The 17,436-nt window shown below is 39.1% G+C and overlaps 1 protein-coding gene across 1 annotated transcript in view; it reads right to left on the bottom strand.

Moving 5' to 3' along the window:
- Positions 1 to 612: 612 nt before the first annotated feature.
- calcrl2 (calcitonin receptor-like 2) overlaps positions 613 to 17,436 on the bottom strand; it is a 26,432-nt gene continuing 9,608 nt past the window's right edge. Inside the window, exons 2-13 of the mRNA XM_035656133.1 lie at positions 12,631 to 12,688; positions 12,080 to 12,254; positions 10,586 to 10,693; positions 10,187 to 10,299; positions 8,601 to 8,692; positions 7,739 to 7,868; positions 7,354 to 7,507; positions 6,374 to 6,434; positions 5,948 to 6,014; positions 4,877 to 5,095; positions 4,347 to 4,388; positions 613 to 4,051 (exon numbers count right to left, since the gene is read on the bottom strand). Coding sequence (XP_035512026.1) covers positions 3,788 to 4,051; positions 4,347 to 4,388; positions 4,877 to 5,095; positions 5,948 to 6,014; positions 6,374 to 6,434; positions 7,354 to 7,507; positions 7,739 to 7,868; positions 8,601 to 8,692; positions 10,187 to 10,299; positions 10,586 to 10,693; positions 12,080 to 12,254; positions 12,631 to 12,688 — 1,483 coding nt within the window. The 3' untranslated portion in view covers positions 613 to 3,787. The remainder of the gene's footprint in view (positions 4,052 to 4,346; positions 4,389 to 4,876; positions 5,096 to 5,947; positions 6,015 to 6,373; positions 6,435 to 7,353; positions 7,508 to 7,738; positions 7,869 to 8,600; positions 8,693 to 10,186; positions 10,300 to 10,585; positions 10,694 to 12,079; positions 12,255 to 12,630; positions 12,689 to 17,436) is intronic.

Consider the following 17,436-nt stretch of genomic DNA (forward strand, 5'->3'; position numbering starts at 1 on the left):
ATCTCGGTGGGACCTCATCCTTTTCTTCAATGTAAGACAACTTGCCGGTAATACACTGCATAGTGTTGTGTGTAAACCAGAAGATGATAAACAGCAGCTGTGTTTAAACAGCAGTCCAAGCTGTCACTAGCACCAACTACACAGCAGGACTGCAGAGAATCAAACAATGGTACACCGCCACCTTACCAAACCGTTTTCCCCTCATGTTGCTCATATGAATTCTGGTTGAAGAAGGAATTCCCTAAATGGTGCCCAAATATCCAAAACAACCATCCTACAGTGCTCAGATCCTTTACTTACTTTGAGCAATGTCACAACATAAAGTCAAGGTGGAGCTCATTTGAACTACTTAATACACTGTTATTGTTTGATCTATAACAAGCCATCACATTTTATAAGTTGTTTGTGTAGTCTGTTGGAAAATGCAATCTGCAAAGTAACTAGCAAAAAGCACAATATTTCACCCCTCTAAGAGTGGAGTATAAAGTATAAAGCAACAGTGGAAATTCTTCAATAGTGCAGTACAGTATTGGAAGACGTTTATCAACCTTGGACAATAATACTGGGATTAAATAATTTCACTCAGAAATATGACTCACTGAATACCACAGGTTTATGTTTAAACAACTTTATTTCCACAAATAAATGGCAGTGTTAAAAATATATATATACAATAATGTGCTTGAATTGAACATTTCTTTTTACGTTTTATTGGAATGTTTCTCAAATTTCTTTACAAATATGTCCATGACAGCTGTTTCTCTACTGGGCAGCATTGGCAAAAGTATACAGAGTGGGATCCCTGTGCAGAATGAGTTGAGAACCACCACTCTTTAACAGAGCCTTCTCATACTCAGCTGTTTTCTTACCACAATAGTGTCTTATTCCCCGTGCATCAGTGTACCCTGCTGTATCCACACTGGAACATTTGTGTTACCAGTACGTTGTGTGTGGGTGCATCCTGGAAGAACACCACATTTGAGCTCACTTTCAAACATAAGGCTCGCTCAGTATTCCAGTGGAAACTGAAAAGGTGCTGCTACTGTAGCCCGCCAGTGTACACACAGCACGGTACATGTGTAATGGAAAAACTATTAAATTATATCTCCGTGAAGTGGCAGTAAATTGTATTTGTGCATTTGAAAAAAAAGCACATTGTAACAACCATACAAACCATTAGAAACAGGGAAACAGCCTATTTTAACAGCCACAACAATAATAACAGACTTATATTACAAAGCAATAGGAACACTATAATAATACTGTAATAAAGACATGAAATCGTCTCGTTCCCATGCTGACTGAAGGGGGAGTTAATAGGAGATGGAATAAACATTCATTCCTAATTTATAAACTAATCTGGCACCGTTCTGTCTGCCAAAGCTATATCTGACACAGACACATTTTAAAATGGAATTCTTAATGTGTAGCTCTGTCTCGTCTTTGTTTTCATCAGATTTCCTATCGTAAGGAAAATTTTCCCACCAATTGTACAAACAATTGTAACAAAGTTGGAGGGAGTCCTTATGAAAAGTACACGCTCCTCACACTCCTTACATACATGATTTCACACACTACAGTGCTTTTAAATCTATTGTATGTGTGCTATTTATTGGCCCAAATGACTGAGATTCAGTATGAGTGAAATTATTGCATCACTCCACATCTTCATTATCTCTGCACCAGAGGAGAGAGTGGGAAGAGGTGGAGCCGGTAATGTTTAGCACATAATTTAGTTCCAGGAAGTAAATCAGATCAAATCAGATGAGGCTCAAAATTAGCTGCACACTACTTTACATACACGTTTAGCTGTCGTGCCAGGCTGTTATACTATGGAGAAATGTATTGCCACAGTTTTATCTCCTACTGAAGCTGAGCTGTGTATATGAATCATTAAAGTCAGAAGCCCATTCAGAGTACATTCCACATTCAAATGAGCTCTGATTATTTGCCATAAAAGTAAATAAATATTGGCAAGATTGGTATAAGCATCAACTTTAACAAACTTATTATACAACAATAATGTGGGGATAAAGCATTTAAACAAATTTTAGCTAAACCATAATGTGTTACAAAGGCTAAGAGTCAATACTACAGAAACAGTGAAGTTGACAAAAAGGTTTAAAGCTGCAACGGCTGGCAAACAGTAAAACAGACTCATTTTATGCCTTTTTAGGCTGCGGTAAGCAGCAACTTCTGTGGCTAGCAAGTTAAGCCAATGCGGAAGTGCCAAAAACTGCAGTCCCTTGAGCGGCCACTTAAGGCTGGCTACAGAAGTGAGTCACACTCCATAAGCCCAAATACTAAAATGTCTAACTTTACAGCAGAAATAAACATGTTTACAGCCTGGTACAAAAAAACGGTTTCGGTCTCTATGGCTAAATTCCTTTCTCGTAACTGTATGGTGGATGACTCATCGCTTTAAGATATATTAAGGCTGAAAGCTATACATAATTAAGGGAATGGTCGCTTTGAGTAACAGGCGGGTGTGATCACAGGCAGCTGGTTTCAGTAACCTTGCTTCAGTCAGCTCCACTCAGCTCCACCCACGCTCCACCACTTTGCCCATTTTTGGATTAGCCAGGAGCTGGCAGAGTCAGGACTGCCAAGGTGGCGGCTAACCCTAACCCTAACCCTGTTTGTCCACCTACTTATAATATTTTTATTAATTTACAATTTAAAACATTTAAACATGTAATTTAAAGGTAACTGAACCTCACCAAACCATAAAATTCCACTAGAGTCCAAAGCTGAGATGACCGACTTTAGTTGAATTAATGTTCATTTTTTTCTCCATCATGACTGGATTTTACAACTGTCTCATTTAGTTGCATGGAATAACAAAGTGAAGTAACCAGATGTCATCAAAATCTATATTTTTCAATTAAACAAAAATAAAGTAAAGTAAATAAATGTAGGTTTAGCTAGCTGAGGCTATTTCACTAGCCAGCTTTACCTTAGTTACCTTTTTTTACTTTAGCTAATGTGCTGTCTTTCTGTGACAGAGAGTGCAATACGTGCCATGGTTTCATTTGGTAAAAGGGATGCCAAACCGTCAGATTATTCTCTTTACTCAATTATGACCAAATATGTAGTTACTGTGTTTTGCCTTTGTAGGGCTTTGAGCCCTCTGGCCATTGTACACTTCCTCTGACTGAGAGTCCTATTTTTGTTACATGTCATCAGGAAATCTCAACCATGATTACGTCGCTTTTGTTGTTTCATCCTGTAAACATGATAGTTTTTATTTTCTTGCTGGCTTTCTGCAGACCATTGATGATTATATTATCTGTCTTAGATAAAAGCATGTAAAAGAAACGTATAGATCACATCAGTGGGCTTTGACATTCATTGGTCACAGTGGTGTGTGGGGTAAAGCATTCAGAGGCTTCATAAGGCAGCAGATTACACAAACACACAGCTTTACATTTGTGATATCAAAATGGCAGGTTTAGGATTGGCATCTTTCTAAACTCTAACAGGAAATACATTATAAAAACAAAAAAAATACTGAAATACATAAGTGGACTTCATCCCAGCAACAGAACACATGTACACAAAACCATGACTACACTAGGATTACAGGATGACACCATGATATAATGATTATTTCTCATCAGTTTATACGAGTTCAAAAAATGTCTGTGTATGAACATCACATGCTCTTTAAGTGCTTTTCAGATATTTAGTATGTATTGTACTTACACAATCTCTGTTTTTTTTGTCTTCTGTCTACATATAAGCGTGTGTGTGTGTGTGTGTTTGGCACTACAACTATCACCTCCACTCAGATGTCGGTGGTCTCCAACTTGTTGATCATGTCCACCTCCCCGTTGCTGCATGTTTTGCTGTTCTTCTGCTGCCCGTTGGCTTTCTGCTGGACGAAGTGACTGTTTACCGAAGGCGCAGCAGCGGGCTGCTCCAAATTGATGGTGGCGCGGCTGGTTTCGGTAATGGAGGAATTGTGGTAGTTAAAGTGGTTGTTGGTAATAGGTGTTTTGCCCCAGGCAGACTTCAACTGAGCCCACTTCCTCTTCAGCGCTGTCTGGGCCTGGACGTCAACAATGATAGTCAAGAGAGAATTTAAACTTACTACAAGCACTGTTTAACTGCTTATTAAACAGTCTCAGTTAAAACAAACAAGACCATCATTGAGAAGGCTGGTTACTTCTATGGGGCCGCCCCGCTCAACAAAAAAATTGAACTTCGTAGGAGCTTTAAATAAATCTATCCATCACGTATATTATAACAGTTTACATTATTTGAGTCATAATAACTGATCTACCTTAAGTATCTGTTAGCAGTTTAGGCTCTTTATTATATCTAATATTACAATTTGAACATACCTCAGCATTGCAGAAACAGAATATAACTGCCACTAGGAGTCCCTGCAAAGTAAAAGGATGGATTAAATATTAATACGTTAACAGATGTAGGTGACTATCCTGTAAATAATACATGTAAATAGACCAATTGATGCATGGTTTCTTTTTCTCTACTTGCTGTGAATTTTGGATTTATGGCCACCACAAGAAACCAATTTTACAAATATTAATACAAGGAGCAGCTGACAGTCAAATTTCCAAAAGCAAGAGGCCAAACAGCACTTGTTTATTCAAATTCAAGAGCGCAGAATGGCTCTCTCATGCTTTGCAGTGTAATGGAAATTGTTAAAAGTGCTCTTTAGTTCGACGATGCTGCTTAATGGCATTTAATGGCATTAAAAGCATTCATGCCAAACACCAACTGTACTTGGAAGAGAAAATGTCAAATCTTTTAAGTGGTAAACATCACCATAGAGTTTGTTTAATACATCCACGATTTGAATGAGTCTCTGTGGTGAGCAGCAGCATCAGCCTTTGTGTGCTGGTTGTACCTGGAAGTGGCTGACGACATTTACAAAGAAATCATAGATGGCCCGGCTGATGTGTCCCTCTGGCCTCGAGGGTAAAAGGATGTACTGCACTCCCAGCAGGGGGATGAGGATGAGGGTGGCTCTCACTGCCTTCATGTAGGCTGTGGACTCAGCACAGTGGGTGTCTTTCAGCTTGGTGATTAGGACGCGGACGATGTTCAGTAGAAAGAAAAAGTTAACCTTTGATAGATTGATGGTGGGTGGATGGACAGAGGGATGAGTGGATGAAATGAAAGTGGAAGAGAGAGAGAGAGAAGGATAGAAATGTGTAAATGTTACTGATATACAGAAGTTAACTTGACTAGACTAAACTTGAAGAGAAGGCACATATGCATATTATCTAAAGAATTACAATGACTGGCCTGGTGGTGGCACTATCATCACATCTCTAAGTGACAAGCTCACGGCAGTGAGTCTCTTATAACCTCTTTTCCTGATTTCTGATTTCCATGACATTTAAATATAATTTTTAAGAGTTTCTGTATTAAATTACTTGGCTATAAAACCTGGACAATGATGTATACTATGTTGGCCCTGTGTTCTACCATTACCAAGTTACTAAATCAAATGAAATATTCTCATCTCAGTGGCATATTAATATCAGTACTGTTTGGTAATTTTGTTTCTGATGAACAGTCCTGCCAATAAAGGTAGTGAATTAGAAACTGACAGCAGTGTGTTTGAATTAATCTTGTATTTACATCTAAACCACAGTGTTCATTTGCATGACGAGTTTCAGTTAAACAAATTCTACCAGTCTGCCTTTTGTTGTCACTAACTATTTGAAAGGCAGTTTTCCAAGGTAAATTTTGAAGGAACAAGCAGAGACTACAATGATTGGTCAAATTTGCAGAAAAGTTGCAGTGACTGGACAAAATTGCAAGGTCACAGAATTCACGTGGATTGCTTGAATTGCTGCAATCTCAACATTGCAACTTCCTTGAGGGACTGACAAGATAAAATCTGTGACTGATAATTTCCTAGTAATCTTATGGTAAAACCTTATATAATATACTTTTATTAATTACTCACAAGCAGTGCAGCTTGAATTGGCCCATGAGTGATATAGAGCAGGTGTGTGTTTGAGCTGATCCAACACCTGAAACAAACAGAGAGCGAGAAAAAGTTAAGCTCTGAACACCTTCCTGGTGAGCTTTCACATGCACAGTGACATAAAAGAAAAAGCCAGAGGGCTTCATGAAAGCCTGAATTCATTGTTAGCACTACACTCAGAAAACAAAAGGCTTCTTGATGAGGCAAATCAATATATTTCAATTCCTCTCAGCCTGAAAGTGAGTAAACAGAAGGTCACAGGAAGGAGAGAGAGGGGGCCTGTTGTTATGTTACAGTGGGTTACTGCATGGAATGCATTAAATGCTGTAACATTCCTGGTCTTGATCTGGATTCGGGCTTTACAGTTGTGACAATCAGAAGAACAGTAAAAATACTACATCTTACTTGTCGTTAAAGAAGAGCCCACGAGCCACAGCATACGTGATGGCAGGAACGATGGGAAAACCTTTGGACAGAGAGAAACACAGACAGAAATATCAGACTGACATCCTGAATGTCTACAGAGGAATAAGAGTAATAAGTGCACAATATGCACATTTCCTTTCTTGCTGAGAGTTAGATGAGAACGTTGATAGGCATATCTGTTCGTTTAAAAGGAAGATCAGGAGACAGTTAACATAGCTTAGCATAAAGAATGGAAATGAACGGCAAGAAAGTGGCATCTAGCGGCGTAGTTGCAGATTACAATCCCCTCACCTCAACCTCCTGTTCCAAGTGTATAGGTCGCAACAAACTATAGTGGCCACGAAACTAGCAAAAAACGCAAAAGGCCCTATGAAGAGACAGTGTTTAGTTTAACCCTTCTGGGCTACTGTACAAATATGGTTCAACATGGCAGACTCCCTAGAAGAGGACCTGCTCCCCTATATTCCATTTCTGCCAATCCTCCTACATGTTACACACTCGACCTTTCAGTAATGTATAGGACTTGTGCCATGCTCATTACGGGCAGGATATAATGTACATATATAAAAGTGAGCCTTGCAGAGACATAAAAGAATCCATTACTGATACACAAGAGCTGGATGCCTGCATGAGTGCTGAAATAAAAAGCCCACTCATCTAAGCCCAGGTACATCTAGGCTTCAAGGTTACATTTTTGTATTGAATTATGTGTGAAAATGGATGTTCTCAGTGCAATAAAAGCATTCAAGGCTAAAATATAGTGAAAAATTGCAAATGCTTTCATACATTCAGGTGTCCTTCTAAGTACATTTATGTTTCGGCACTTTCATTTGAAACATGTTTTGGAATGCATGTTTTTTGATTTTTACACAACCACAAGATGGAAGCAGCTTACACTGAAACAACAAAAAGGAAATAGTTTGGAAATGGAAGTGAAATAGCAGATCCTCTTGACTCACCCCATCCCAGGACATAGTACCAGAAGAGCTGCTGTTCCCCGACAAAGACGGCCACTATGATGAGTGTGTGGAGGTAGATGCCTTCACACAGCATCCAGAAGTAGTTGGAAGTAGACGTATACTGATTCAGCACAGCCAGGACCTTACAGATCACCTGATGGACAGGGAATGTAAGACTTTACTTCCAATATGATTTAAACCCAGAATTAAAAACAGAGAGCCATCCACAGATTGAGTAGTGCTTTAAGCTGTGGATTATACACCTAATGAGCACAACATTAAGTTAAATATAGCATGTATTTAACATGGGGGAATTAAATTAGGCACTTAAATGTATTAGTGTGATAAGATGAAATATAGATAAAAGATAAATTCAGCGGCTCACTGGGTTGGTGGCATTTATGGCTTGGTTATTGCCCGCAGTGAGCGAGAGCCATATTATAGTAATAATGGAGTTCAAGATGAAGGAGAGAAACATATTCTTGTGGAGGGAGATTCTCTGGCAGCTCAGACTCCTGAAAGAGAGAAACAGACAGAGAGAGGGAAGGGAAGGTACGTTAGAAAAAGTCTCTTTTTATAAAGGCTTACATACAAACAGTTTTGGACTGCCATCGCCATAGCTGAGTGAGATTTTGAATGTGATTGTACTTCTCCTCAACAATTACATTCCTTAGATTGATTAGATGGAAAAGCCTTTGAAACATTTGCATCTTGTGACAGTAAAACTGATAAGTAGCACAGTACAGTATTGCTCAGTTGTAGAGAATCATAGTGTTATTGAATATTAGGAGCAGAGCCAGACCTTGTAAACATTTGGGGCTTAGCCCAAAACTTGGGGGGTCCGGGGAGATTTTTTTTAAACTACTCTTCAAGCCATTTGAGATAATAAAATGCCTAACAATCTGCACATCTGTCTTCATAATGAAACCACATTATGAACATAACATAAAACATAAAACATTTTCAGGATGTCTGTTTTTACCCCTGCTAGCTAAAAAGATGTTATTTCAGCTACATAATTTGCATAAACAACATTACTAATATTAAAGCCTATTTTCCCTGTTCATTCCATAATAGAAATGTTGTGTGCTTATGTTATAAATATCAATGTTGTTTCCATATATTGGTCTACATAAAAGCAGCCTATACCAGTTTCTGAGCTAGCATACACACACTGACATTGAAATAGGACAGAAAAGTAAGTTTAAGTGTATAAAGTGAGTCAGATCAGAAACCTTGTGACTCACTTGAAGTAGGAGAAGATGATCAGACAGATGATCAGGGACACAATGGACAGACCGTGACCCACCATGGCCAGGTAGTAGAGACTGATGGCAATCTGCAAGGGACAAAAGAGGGTTTATTCATGATGAATATAAATAAATTCACCACATATAAAGGATGGTTTTATTTTAAGGCCAGGTGAAAGCAGGTAGAGTGTTTGCATAGTTTGCACCTTTACAGTTCGTTATCACAAGCATGGTCGCCTCTTTGCAGCATGTAAGAAAGCAACGGAAACATCTGTCAAGAATATGAGCCTTCTGGGAAAATTCAGAAAAGAGAGTGTTTCCTGAATGGCTATAAATTTAGATTCACTGACTGAAATTATCATACTGTTGGCCAAATGTCACAGCAGTTAAATGAGATTCATGGAAGAGTGTCCAAGAGTGGCCAAGTGGCACAAATCCTAAATGACTTGCATGTTTAAGTCAGTGTAGCCTGTACTTGTAGACACTAGGTGGATCAAATTGATTTATTAAACATATATTTAATTATTTAACATAAAAAAACTAGAGGTTTTCACAGTACATTTACACTTAAATCAGAACTCCACACAGACAAGATTCTGCGAGTTAGATGTCGAGTTTGACTTCCAAAGATGTAAAGTGTGGGGAGGAAATTGAGATGAGTTTTCCTGTGATGCTCACAGTAAGTTTGCAACTCAAAATTTGATCGTATATAAACACCTTATACAACAAAAAACAAGTAATGTCACATAAACAATATGCGCCAAGAACATGAAATAGTTACACAGCAGCAGCTATTTGAACATTGCACATTAGTTAGTGTAACATAGTGCGGATGGTATTTATTACACCTCGATTCATGCAGACACACCGACACCGCCCAGCTACGGGCCAATCAGGGTCTGTGATTTAAAGTCGCAGGATAGAGATTTTGATGGTTTGGAGATTTTAAAGAAATCTGATTCCACTCGCTGTAACTTGAGCTAAGCATGCTGGAGGCAGCTTGTTAGCTGTAGTTTATAGTTTCAGGGCAGTAGTGTAGTTTACAGTGTTTACAGCAGTTCCCACCACATGAGTCAGTGAATCAGTTCGTGTTGTTATGCTCAGCTGTCCAAGGACTTGTAACTTCTGACTATCAGATATCAACATCTGTCATAAACCCTTCTGGTGTTGTTTCCTGTAGTCCGCTCCGATTACATTTCCAGCATCATGCCAAAAAAGGTGCAACAGTTGCATGTTGCATTTTGTCCTTTCACAGTTCATGCTATAAGCTTTAGGTCAAGTCAACCAACACTGTAAAGTCTAGGAACATTAAGCAACTGAGGCTGCACTTAACTCCACTTGGAGGCATTACTTAAAGTCTTGTGGTTACTATGCACCAGTCCACTTGAAAGAGGAGTAAGAGCCTTGTTTTTTTTGGTTATTTTATTCCAGCAAATTACATTACTCTTATTTGGTCAAAGGAGCCAAACTAAATGTGTTTTTAAGTGCTCCAAACATAGTGAAACCTTTGAAATCCTCTCACACACACACGTGTTTCACTGCATTGTGTTTTTCCCTTATATATATACTGTCAATGGTTTTACCTTGAGTTTGTCCTTGGTGTGGGCCTGGCACTGGGTGTAGTTAGTCCAGACTCTGTTGCTCTCTGGGTGGTGGAACCACTGGCCACCAGGATTACACACTTTGGTAACCTTCTCTGTTGAAAACGTTATATTTCTTACAGTTTGAATTAAGTGACTTAAGGTGCCACACAGACAATGAAAAGCTCACTGTAAACACTAATTATAGTTTGCATATGTTTCTGTGTTAGTGCATTGTTGTATCTTTGACAGATACCATTAGTTTATTTTATTTATTTTTTGCAATTATGCAAACAGCAAAAACACAAAGAAAATACAAGATACACAAAATGTGTGCCTGCATATGTGTACATACATGTATGTATGTGTGTGTGTGTGTGTGTGTGTGTGTTAAGGCCTCACCAGCAGGGTCAAAGTCAGCAAAGTATTCAGGACACATCTGCATGACAGTCCCTGGAGATGAATCCCCCCAGCACAGCCAGCCGTCCCACGTACGGTTACAGTAAGAACCTACAGAGGGCAGTACGGACATGACAGTGAACTTGCAGAGCTTGCAGATACTAGACATTAGAGATGTGTGTGTAGCTCAAAAACACATGCCTTGGCTTTTTAAAATGAGACTTAATGTAATGCTGCTTGCTTCAAGTGCACTATTTAGATATGAAGTCACCCGAAATCCCAAACAGGTAGAGGGCTGGAAATAAAGAGAGGAAAAAGAGCAGCGTGTGAACCTTCTTCCACTCCTTGTTTTAAGTGAGGGACCGAATTCTGTAAATGGCTATGAATCTCCAGGAAAACTTGAAAAGGCCCTATCTTAGAGCCAGTGCTTGGTTTAAATGTTCTGGGCTACTGCAGACACATGGCGGTTCAACATGGCGGACTTCATATAAGAGAACCCGCGATCTGTGTAGATAAAAACTGCTCATTCTAACGAAAAAACAATGATTTGTATTATAAGGTGATTATACACTAATGAAAACATACCTATGAATATTATACTCCAGAGCCATTTTCAGCTTGTCTAATTAAAACTTTAAGAGCACTAAATCAGGCACGAGAAGTAAGTTTGGATTTTATCTTCAATAAACAAAACTGAAGCCTACTGTAATGTATTACCACTCAACCAATAAATTACAACAGCTATGTAATGAGTCTGCTGTCAGTGGCAAACATGTCAACAGAGATCCATGAAGGTACTTTTTAAATGTTTAATAAACTTCCTGGCTGGATGAATCATATAAATTATCTATTCAACATAAATGGTGTGTCACACCTCTATTTAACTGCAGCTGGCCCGCACAAAGTCTGTCAACAATGGACGGAAACCTGGCAGTACCAGGTTGCACAGTGGCATGTTGGGAAACGGAGCACAAAATAACATTTCAAAGGCAGTGAATACTGAGGAGGAGTAACAGGCACTGGAAAATAGACAAAGGGCAAGTTTCCTTTCTTTCAGACTCACTTCCTCTCTCTCTCTCCCTCCCTCTCTCTTTCTGAGTGTGTGCACACGCTGGAAACTAGGTAGGAGTATCATGAGGATAATTGACTGAAGGTCATATTTTTTCCTCCTTCGCATTCACATCTTAATTGCGGATCCTAGTATGACAGTATAGTGCTAAAAAAACAGGAGCATGTGGAATTAAGGGTAATCCAAGCACAATGAAAATGCATTTCTTTTAGAAGGACATCCTGTAATTCAATCTTTTACTTTTTATAAGTGACTACAACTGCAGCGGGAGTGATTTCATTAAAACTGCTTCAGCACTGCAACTTGTCTGTAATATGTGATTAACATTTATCTACCATCCGCCAGAAGCAAAATGTGTTGATACCATTAAGGATATGTAAGTTCCAGCTGAACTGTGAGTAAACAATAAAGAACAACAGTTTTATCACCTTCCTCTAGACGTGGCGGATCATGGATTATCTTCAGGTAGCACTCAAACTGAGCAGCCAGGATTTGGGGCCGGGATTCTCCTAGTACGGCGGAAATGTCACTGAAATTCTCCTGCTGCTCATCCACCTCCCTTTCCACAGACACCATTGACCCCACATCCTCAGACTGGGACACCTGGGTAAAAATTCATACATAGTACAATGCATATATATTAGAGATGTTAGAATGATGAATGTCTCCTCTTGATGTAAGCTTTCCTGTTAGACTCAAATATCACTTTACAATTAGAAACTACTACCAACAGGTCCCAGAGAAAGTACAGCAACTTGTAACGGCAAAATTAAAAAAAGAATAACTGGGATTTTATCAAATGATACTAATGATAATAACAGTTGGATATATCATATAAACATGCATGGCTAAAATGTAATAAAGAAGTATTACAGAAGTGTACACACCCAGGGTGTCAAAAGTAATTAACTAAATATAGAATGAAAAGGAGAGGACTATGGATCTACACACACACACACACACACACAATCACACTCACCGCTGTGCCCAATACCAGTGCAACTATCAGTGACAGTGCTAGGGTCCTCCACATGTTTCTAAAACAGAAAAAAGAACAAGGACAATCCAATTATTAGACATTTTTATGCCAGATTGCCAAGTATCCACATGTTATTACATGTGAGAAGCTGTTATTTATTTCAAAACTGATTCCAAACAGTTGTTGGGAAATAAAGGTCTGTGCCAAAGTGGTGGACCAACCAGTCTGTTGGTTGGTCCACCACTTTGGCATATTTTGACACTGTCCCTTGACTCAGGCTGCTAGCCTGGCTAAAAATGCAATTGTGAACCTTTTTGTCCCTAACTAACATCACACACAGTTTTATAATTCCATGTTAATAAAACGTTGCTGTTTTTTTCCTGCTGTTATTTAAATTCAAACCATTGTGAGTGCATGGTCTTACAAGCGTGTATGTTTATTTACAGTATGTATTTTCTCATGTGTCAGGACAGGAAGTTCATGCTCCACCGGCCATTCCTCTCCACTGTCCACTCAGGGTCACACAAACAGATGTGTGTTTATTATTATTTCTGAGTGGGTTAGGGTTAAGGGCAGCGAGTTCCCTTTAGTGTTTCCTCTTGAACCTAATAAGTCAAACAAGGGTGAAATAAATACTCAGAATAAGGAGGCTTAAGAGAGAGGTGACAATAAAATAGTCTCTTTAGTGGGAAAGCGTGATGGGTTTTATTCATTATTATTATATTTACATGACGGATCAGATGCTCAATTCAGGTGGTAATAAAATGCAGAATTGTGCTACTTGTGCTTCTGTGCGTCTTTTTTTTCTTTCAGCTTGCTCTTCGTGGGAGTTACCAATGTATCATCAGTGTAGAGCTGATTGGATTAGGCTTTTTAAGGCAGATGCCCCTCCTGACGCAACCCTCCCCATTTATCCAGGCTTGGGACCGGCAGCTAGGAATGCACTGGGGTTCAGCTCTGACACTCAGTATGTAAATGGATAAGTAATGGAGTACATGTCTAAGTGATTGAGTGATTCTTTGCCTTTAGAGATAAGGTGTAATATGCAACCCGTCCTTCTCTTTAGAATTGGAACCTCTTTAATCCCTGTCAATTATTTTACATGACTTCAAATGTTTGTTGTGCAGACGACATTCAAACCAAACAATAATCTTTAGAATTATTTAAGAGCAGAGAAGTTTAACTTTTAGAGAGAGAGGTAAAAACCAGCCAAAGATATATAAACTGAATTATAAGCAAATTAAATGAAAAATGACGCATGTTGAGATTAATTGAATGTTAAAGTCCCCCTGAACAAATAAAGATGAATATTTAAGTGGTTTTAAAGCACAGACAGATAGCCAGTTACAGTTCAAATTCAAACCAAGAAGCTCTTCTTGAGGCCAGAGTAATGAAAACATTTGGACAGTTGAGAGAGATGAAGAAATAGAGGAGAAAGCAATGTGGGAATGCTGTGCGTCAAGGGTGTGAGGGTTTCGGGAACCAGTGCTTTGAATAGAACCAGTGCTTTTAATAGTACGAAAAAACATTCCTCATTCTTTGTTTGGACGTTTTTCTTTCTACCTCTCCTCACTCATGTAAAGCCCAGATTTAACTGAAACAGAGCATTTCAATAAATTATGTTTCAGGGAGCATTTAGAGCACGCTTTCATGCATAATGTTCAGTGATTTTGTGTAACGTCTCATACCCAAAGGGAGTGATGTGCCAAGGCTGTACAGAAGCAAGCTCTTTTTACTCACCCCAAGACACAAGGGTGATTATTATTACATTTGCAGTAAATAACTTCTCAGTGTTGAAGAATGTAATATTTATGTGTGCTAACCTTTTAGTAATTGTCTGCAGTGACAATGTTTTGATGGCAGAAAGGTACAGAATGTTTGAATAAATGACAGTAGACAAGTAGGTGTTTTCCACGAAACACAATGTGACGCTAATAGCGCTAGCTGGTCATTTTTAAACGTAAAACCGACTATCACGATGGGTTCAAAAAGGCGTAAAAAGAAATTTTGTAAATTTAGCTTTTTGCTGTCTTACTCAAATGAGAAGATATTTAAGACTGTATTTAATTTCTGTGTCTGAGGCTGTAGCTGTTAGCATGTCTAGGTTGTTGTTGTTGAGGTGTACATATTTATGCATAAACACACAAGTGTGGAATATGTTCACATTATAAATTAATAGACATTTGTATGTTCTGAACAGAGTCGTATCTTTCAGCATAGCTAATCACTCTGGCAACAGTATTACAATACACAGTGTAAGGAAAAGTTAAAATACAGGAATGATTTATCAGTGAACGAACTGAAGATACTGACTCCACATGTTATGGTCAGTAGCTTCTAGTGTTTTCCCTCCCTGGTGTCTCTCTCTCTCTCTCTGGTTGCCTGAGGACCTGATTACCTGCTCGAACCTGCCAGCCATCAACTCATCAGTCCTGCAGTATATCAACTGGTTCTTCATCCACTCTCCGCCAGATCGTTGTATCGTCTACATGTTTGGTAGCAACTCTCTCGCCCAGTTAGTGAGATTGAAGATACGTTTTTTTCCTTTGCGTTGACGAACTTAACCTTGTTTTTTTTTCCAGTGCCTCAGAATCATCACCTACACTTCAGCCAACCTGCCCGCTCCTCCTGTTCAGCCACACTGCCTCCACCTTCAGCTCCACTCTGCCTGGATCTCAGCCATTATCCTCTCACCACTGCCAGCTGGAGCTTCACCTCACCATCTTATCAGCCGCCAACTGGTTTTACAATAAAGCCCTGTCTTTTGGTAATCATACTCTACTGAGTTTGTGTTCTGCTTGTGGGTTCCTCTGTTTAACACAGCACCACAGTCCTTTCACAGACAAGTTCAATGTGTTACGGAATTTAAGAAATGATTTCAATGTTGTCTATATTTTGGCTTTTTCTTTTGTATACAGAAAGCAGTTATTTAGTGTTGTGCTTGGTGCTATTACTATGGTCGTGTGTATGTGTCCTGTCCCTCTCTCCTGGTTCCTGGAGCCCTGTTCATCTGCACACCTGCAATCAATCAGCTCGTCAGCTCTCCGGTATTTCAACCTTCGCCCAGATTGTTCAGTCAGCTGCAGTGGCAGTATGAGCTCAGGCCTTAGTAATAAGTATTTGAGATTCAGTTTTCTTTGGAAAACATTGTTTCTCTTAAATGGCTACAGGGCTGCCTACTCTTCAATGGAAAATAACACTTCTCTACACTGCTCTAAACTGCTACATTATGCAATGTGCTAATTTGCAACTGCCCCATTTGCTTATTAACAGTTAGGAAAAAGTTATATAAATTGGATATTAATTTCCCTGGTACATGAGTAGCTACCAGGTGACCACTAACTTACATCCAATCATATTCAGTGAATACTTAAAGTTATTTTTTTTGCTGCTAATCCACTCATGTGGAGAAATAAACTAATTTGTTTTTCTGGCAGAATTAGGAGAGGACTATCACTCATGTCTGACATTAAATAGGAGCCTAAGCTTAGTTTAGCTTAGCACAAAGGTGGGAATTGGCTTGCCTGCCTCAATCAGACTCAGAAGGAATATATATTGACATATTTAATGGTCAGATGAGAGAGTAGTATCACATCTTCTCTAAAAACTTGCGAATAAGCTTATTTTTACCAAAATGTTGACCTATTTCATAGTGTTTTTGCTATGGTTGACTCTAAGATCTAATGTTCATGTATGTTTATAGCTATCTTTGTATTATTTATAACCGTTTATGTGCTTATGCTGGGGGTTAGTTTGGATTCTCTGCTCCTTCTCAAAGAGCACTATTGGAAGTGAAACGCTAATGCCCCAATTACTTTTTTGGAAATCAAATGACAGAAACAAAGTAAGCAGGTTGTTTCTCTTGGTCACTGATAGACGTTGTGCCCCTTGGAATTAGAACACCTTTACTACAAGGAAAATGTCAAGAGTCGGCATTCTAGATCTTGCCTTTGTCCCTTCTTTCTCTCTTTTACGTGCACACAAACACACACAAAGCATACAATGCTTTAAATTTATCTCCTAAACCCACTGCACCAGAAGCCACTTTGCCCACTAAGCAGTTTGTATTGTCTTTCCTCTTTATATGACAACAAGCCACACCAGCACATATATCATTCTCATTCTGGGTTTCAAGATCTTTTATTAATGCAGCTAAAACCTGAGATTTTTTTTTTTTTGTAATTATGTCCCCATTGTTGGTGCTGAGAACTCAGTGCACATTTTTGTACTGGTGTGACATCTTTTCCCTGGGACTGCAGCTATTAACAACCACCCACAAACAGACGTTCATTTATAATTACAGTTCCATTCAATAAGACCCAAACAATGAATGCATTTCTATCTGTTATGTACACAGTGGCCTCTAGCAATGTATTGTTCGCGATTAGGACATTGTAAATCCAAGGAAACACACACTCACATATTATAATACCTTGGCTATGCTCGCTGTGTCCCATTGTCGCCGACGAACACTGTGTACAATGTATGTGAACTGTATCCAAGTAGTTCGGTCTGTATTTGTTTTCTGGTAACAATACAAACGGAATGGCTGCTACCTTTCTCACTTCCATTGTCATTTGTCCTTTTTTTCCAGGGTGATCACCTCTAATTATGAGGCGATCAAGAGCGTCAATGAAATGCTATGACATTAAAAATTAGGGATGCAGGGCTCCCTCATAGCAAACCTGGTAGAGCTGGCACCCCATGTACCAAGGCTGAGTTCCTGCTGCAACGGCCAAGGGTTTGAATCCAACCTGTGGCCTTTTGCTGCGTGTCATCCCCCCCTTACTGTCTATCTTCAGCTGT

Source organism: Morone saxatilis, unplaced genomic scaffold (assembly GCF_004916995.1).
Source record: "Morone saxatilis isolate NCDOM2014 unplaced genomic scaffold, NCSU_SB_2.0 Contig15, whole genome shotgun sequence".
Taxonomy (NCBI): domain Eukaryota; kingdom Metazoa; phylum Chordata; class Actinopteri; family Moronidae; genus Morone; species Morone saxatilis.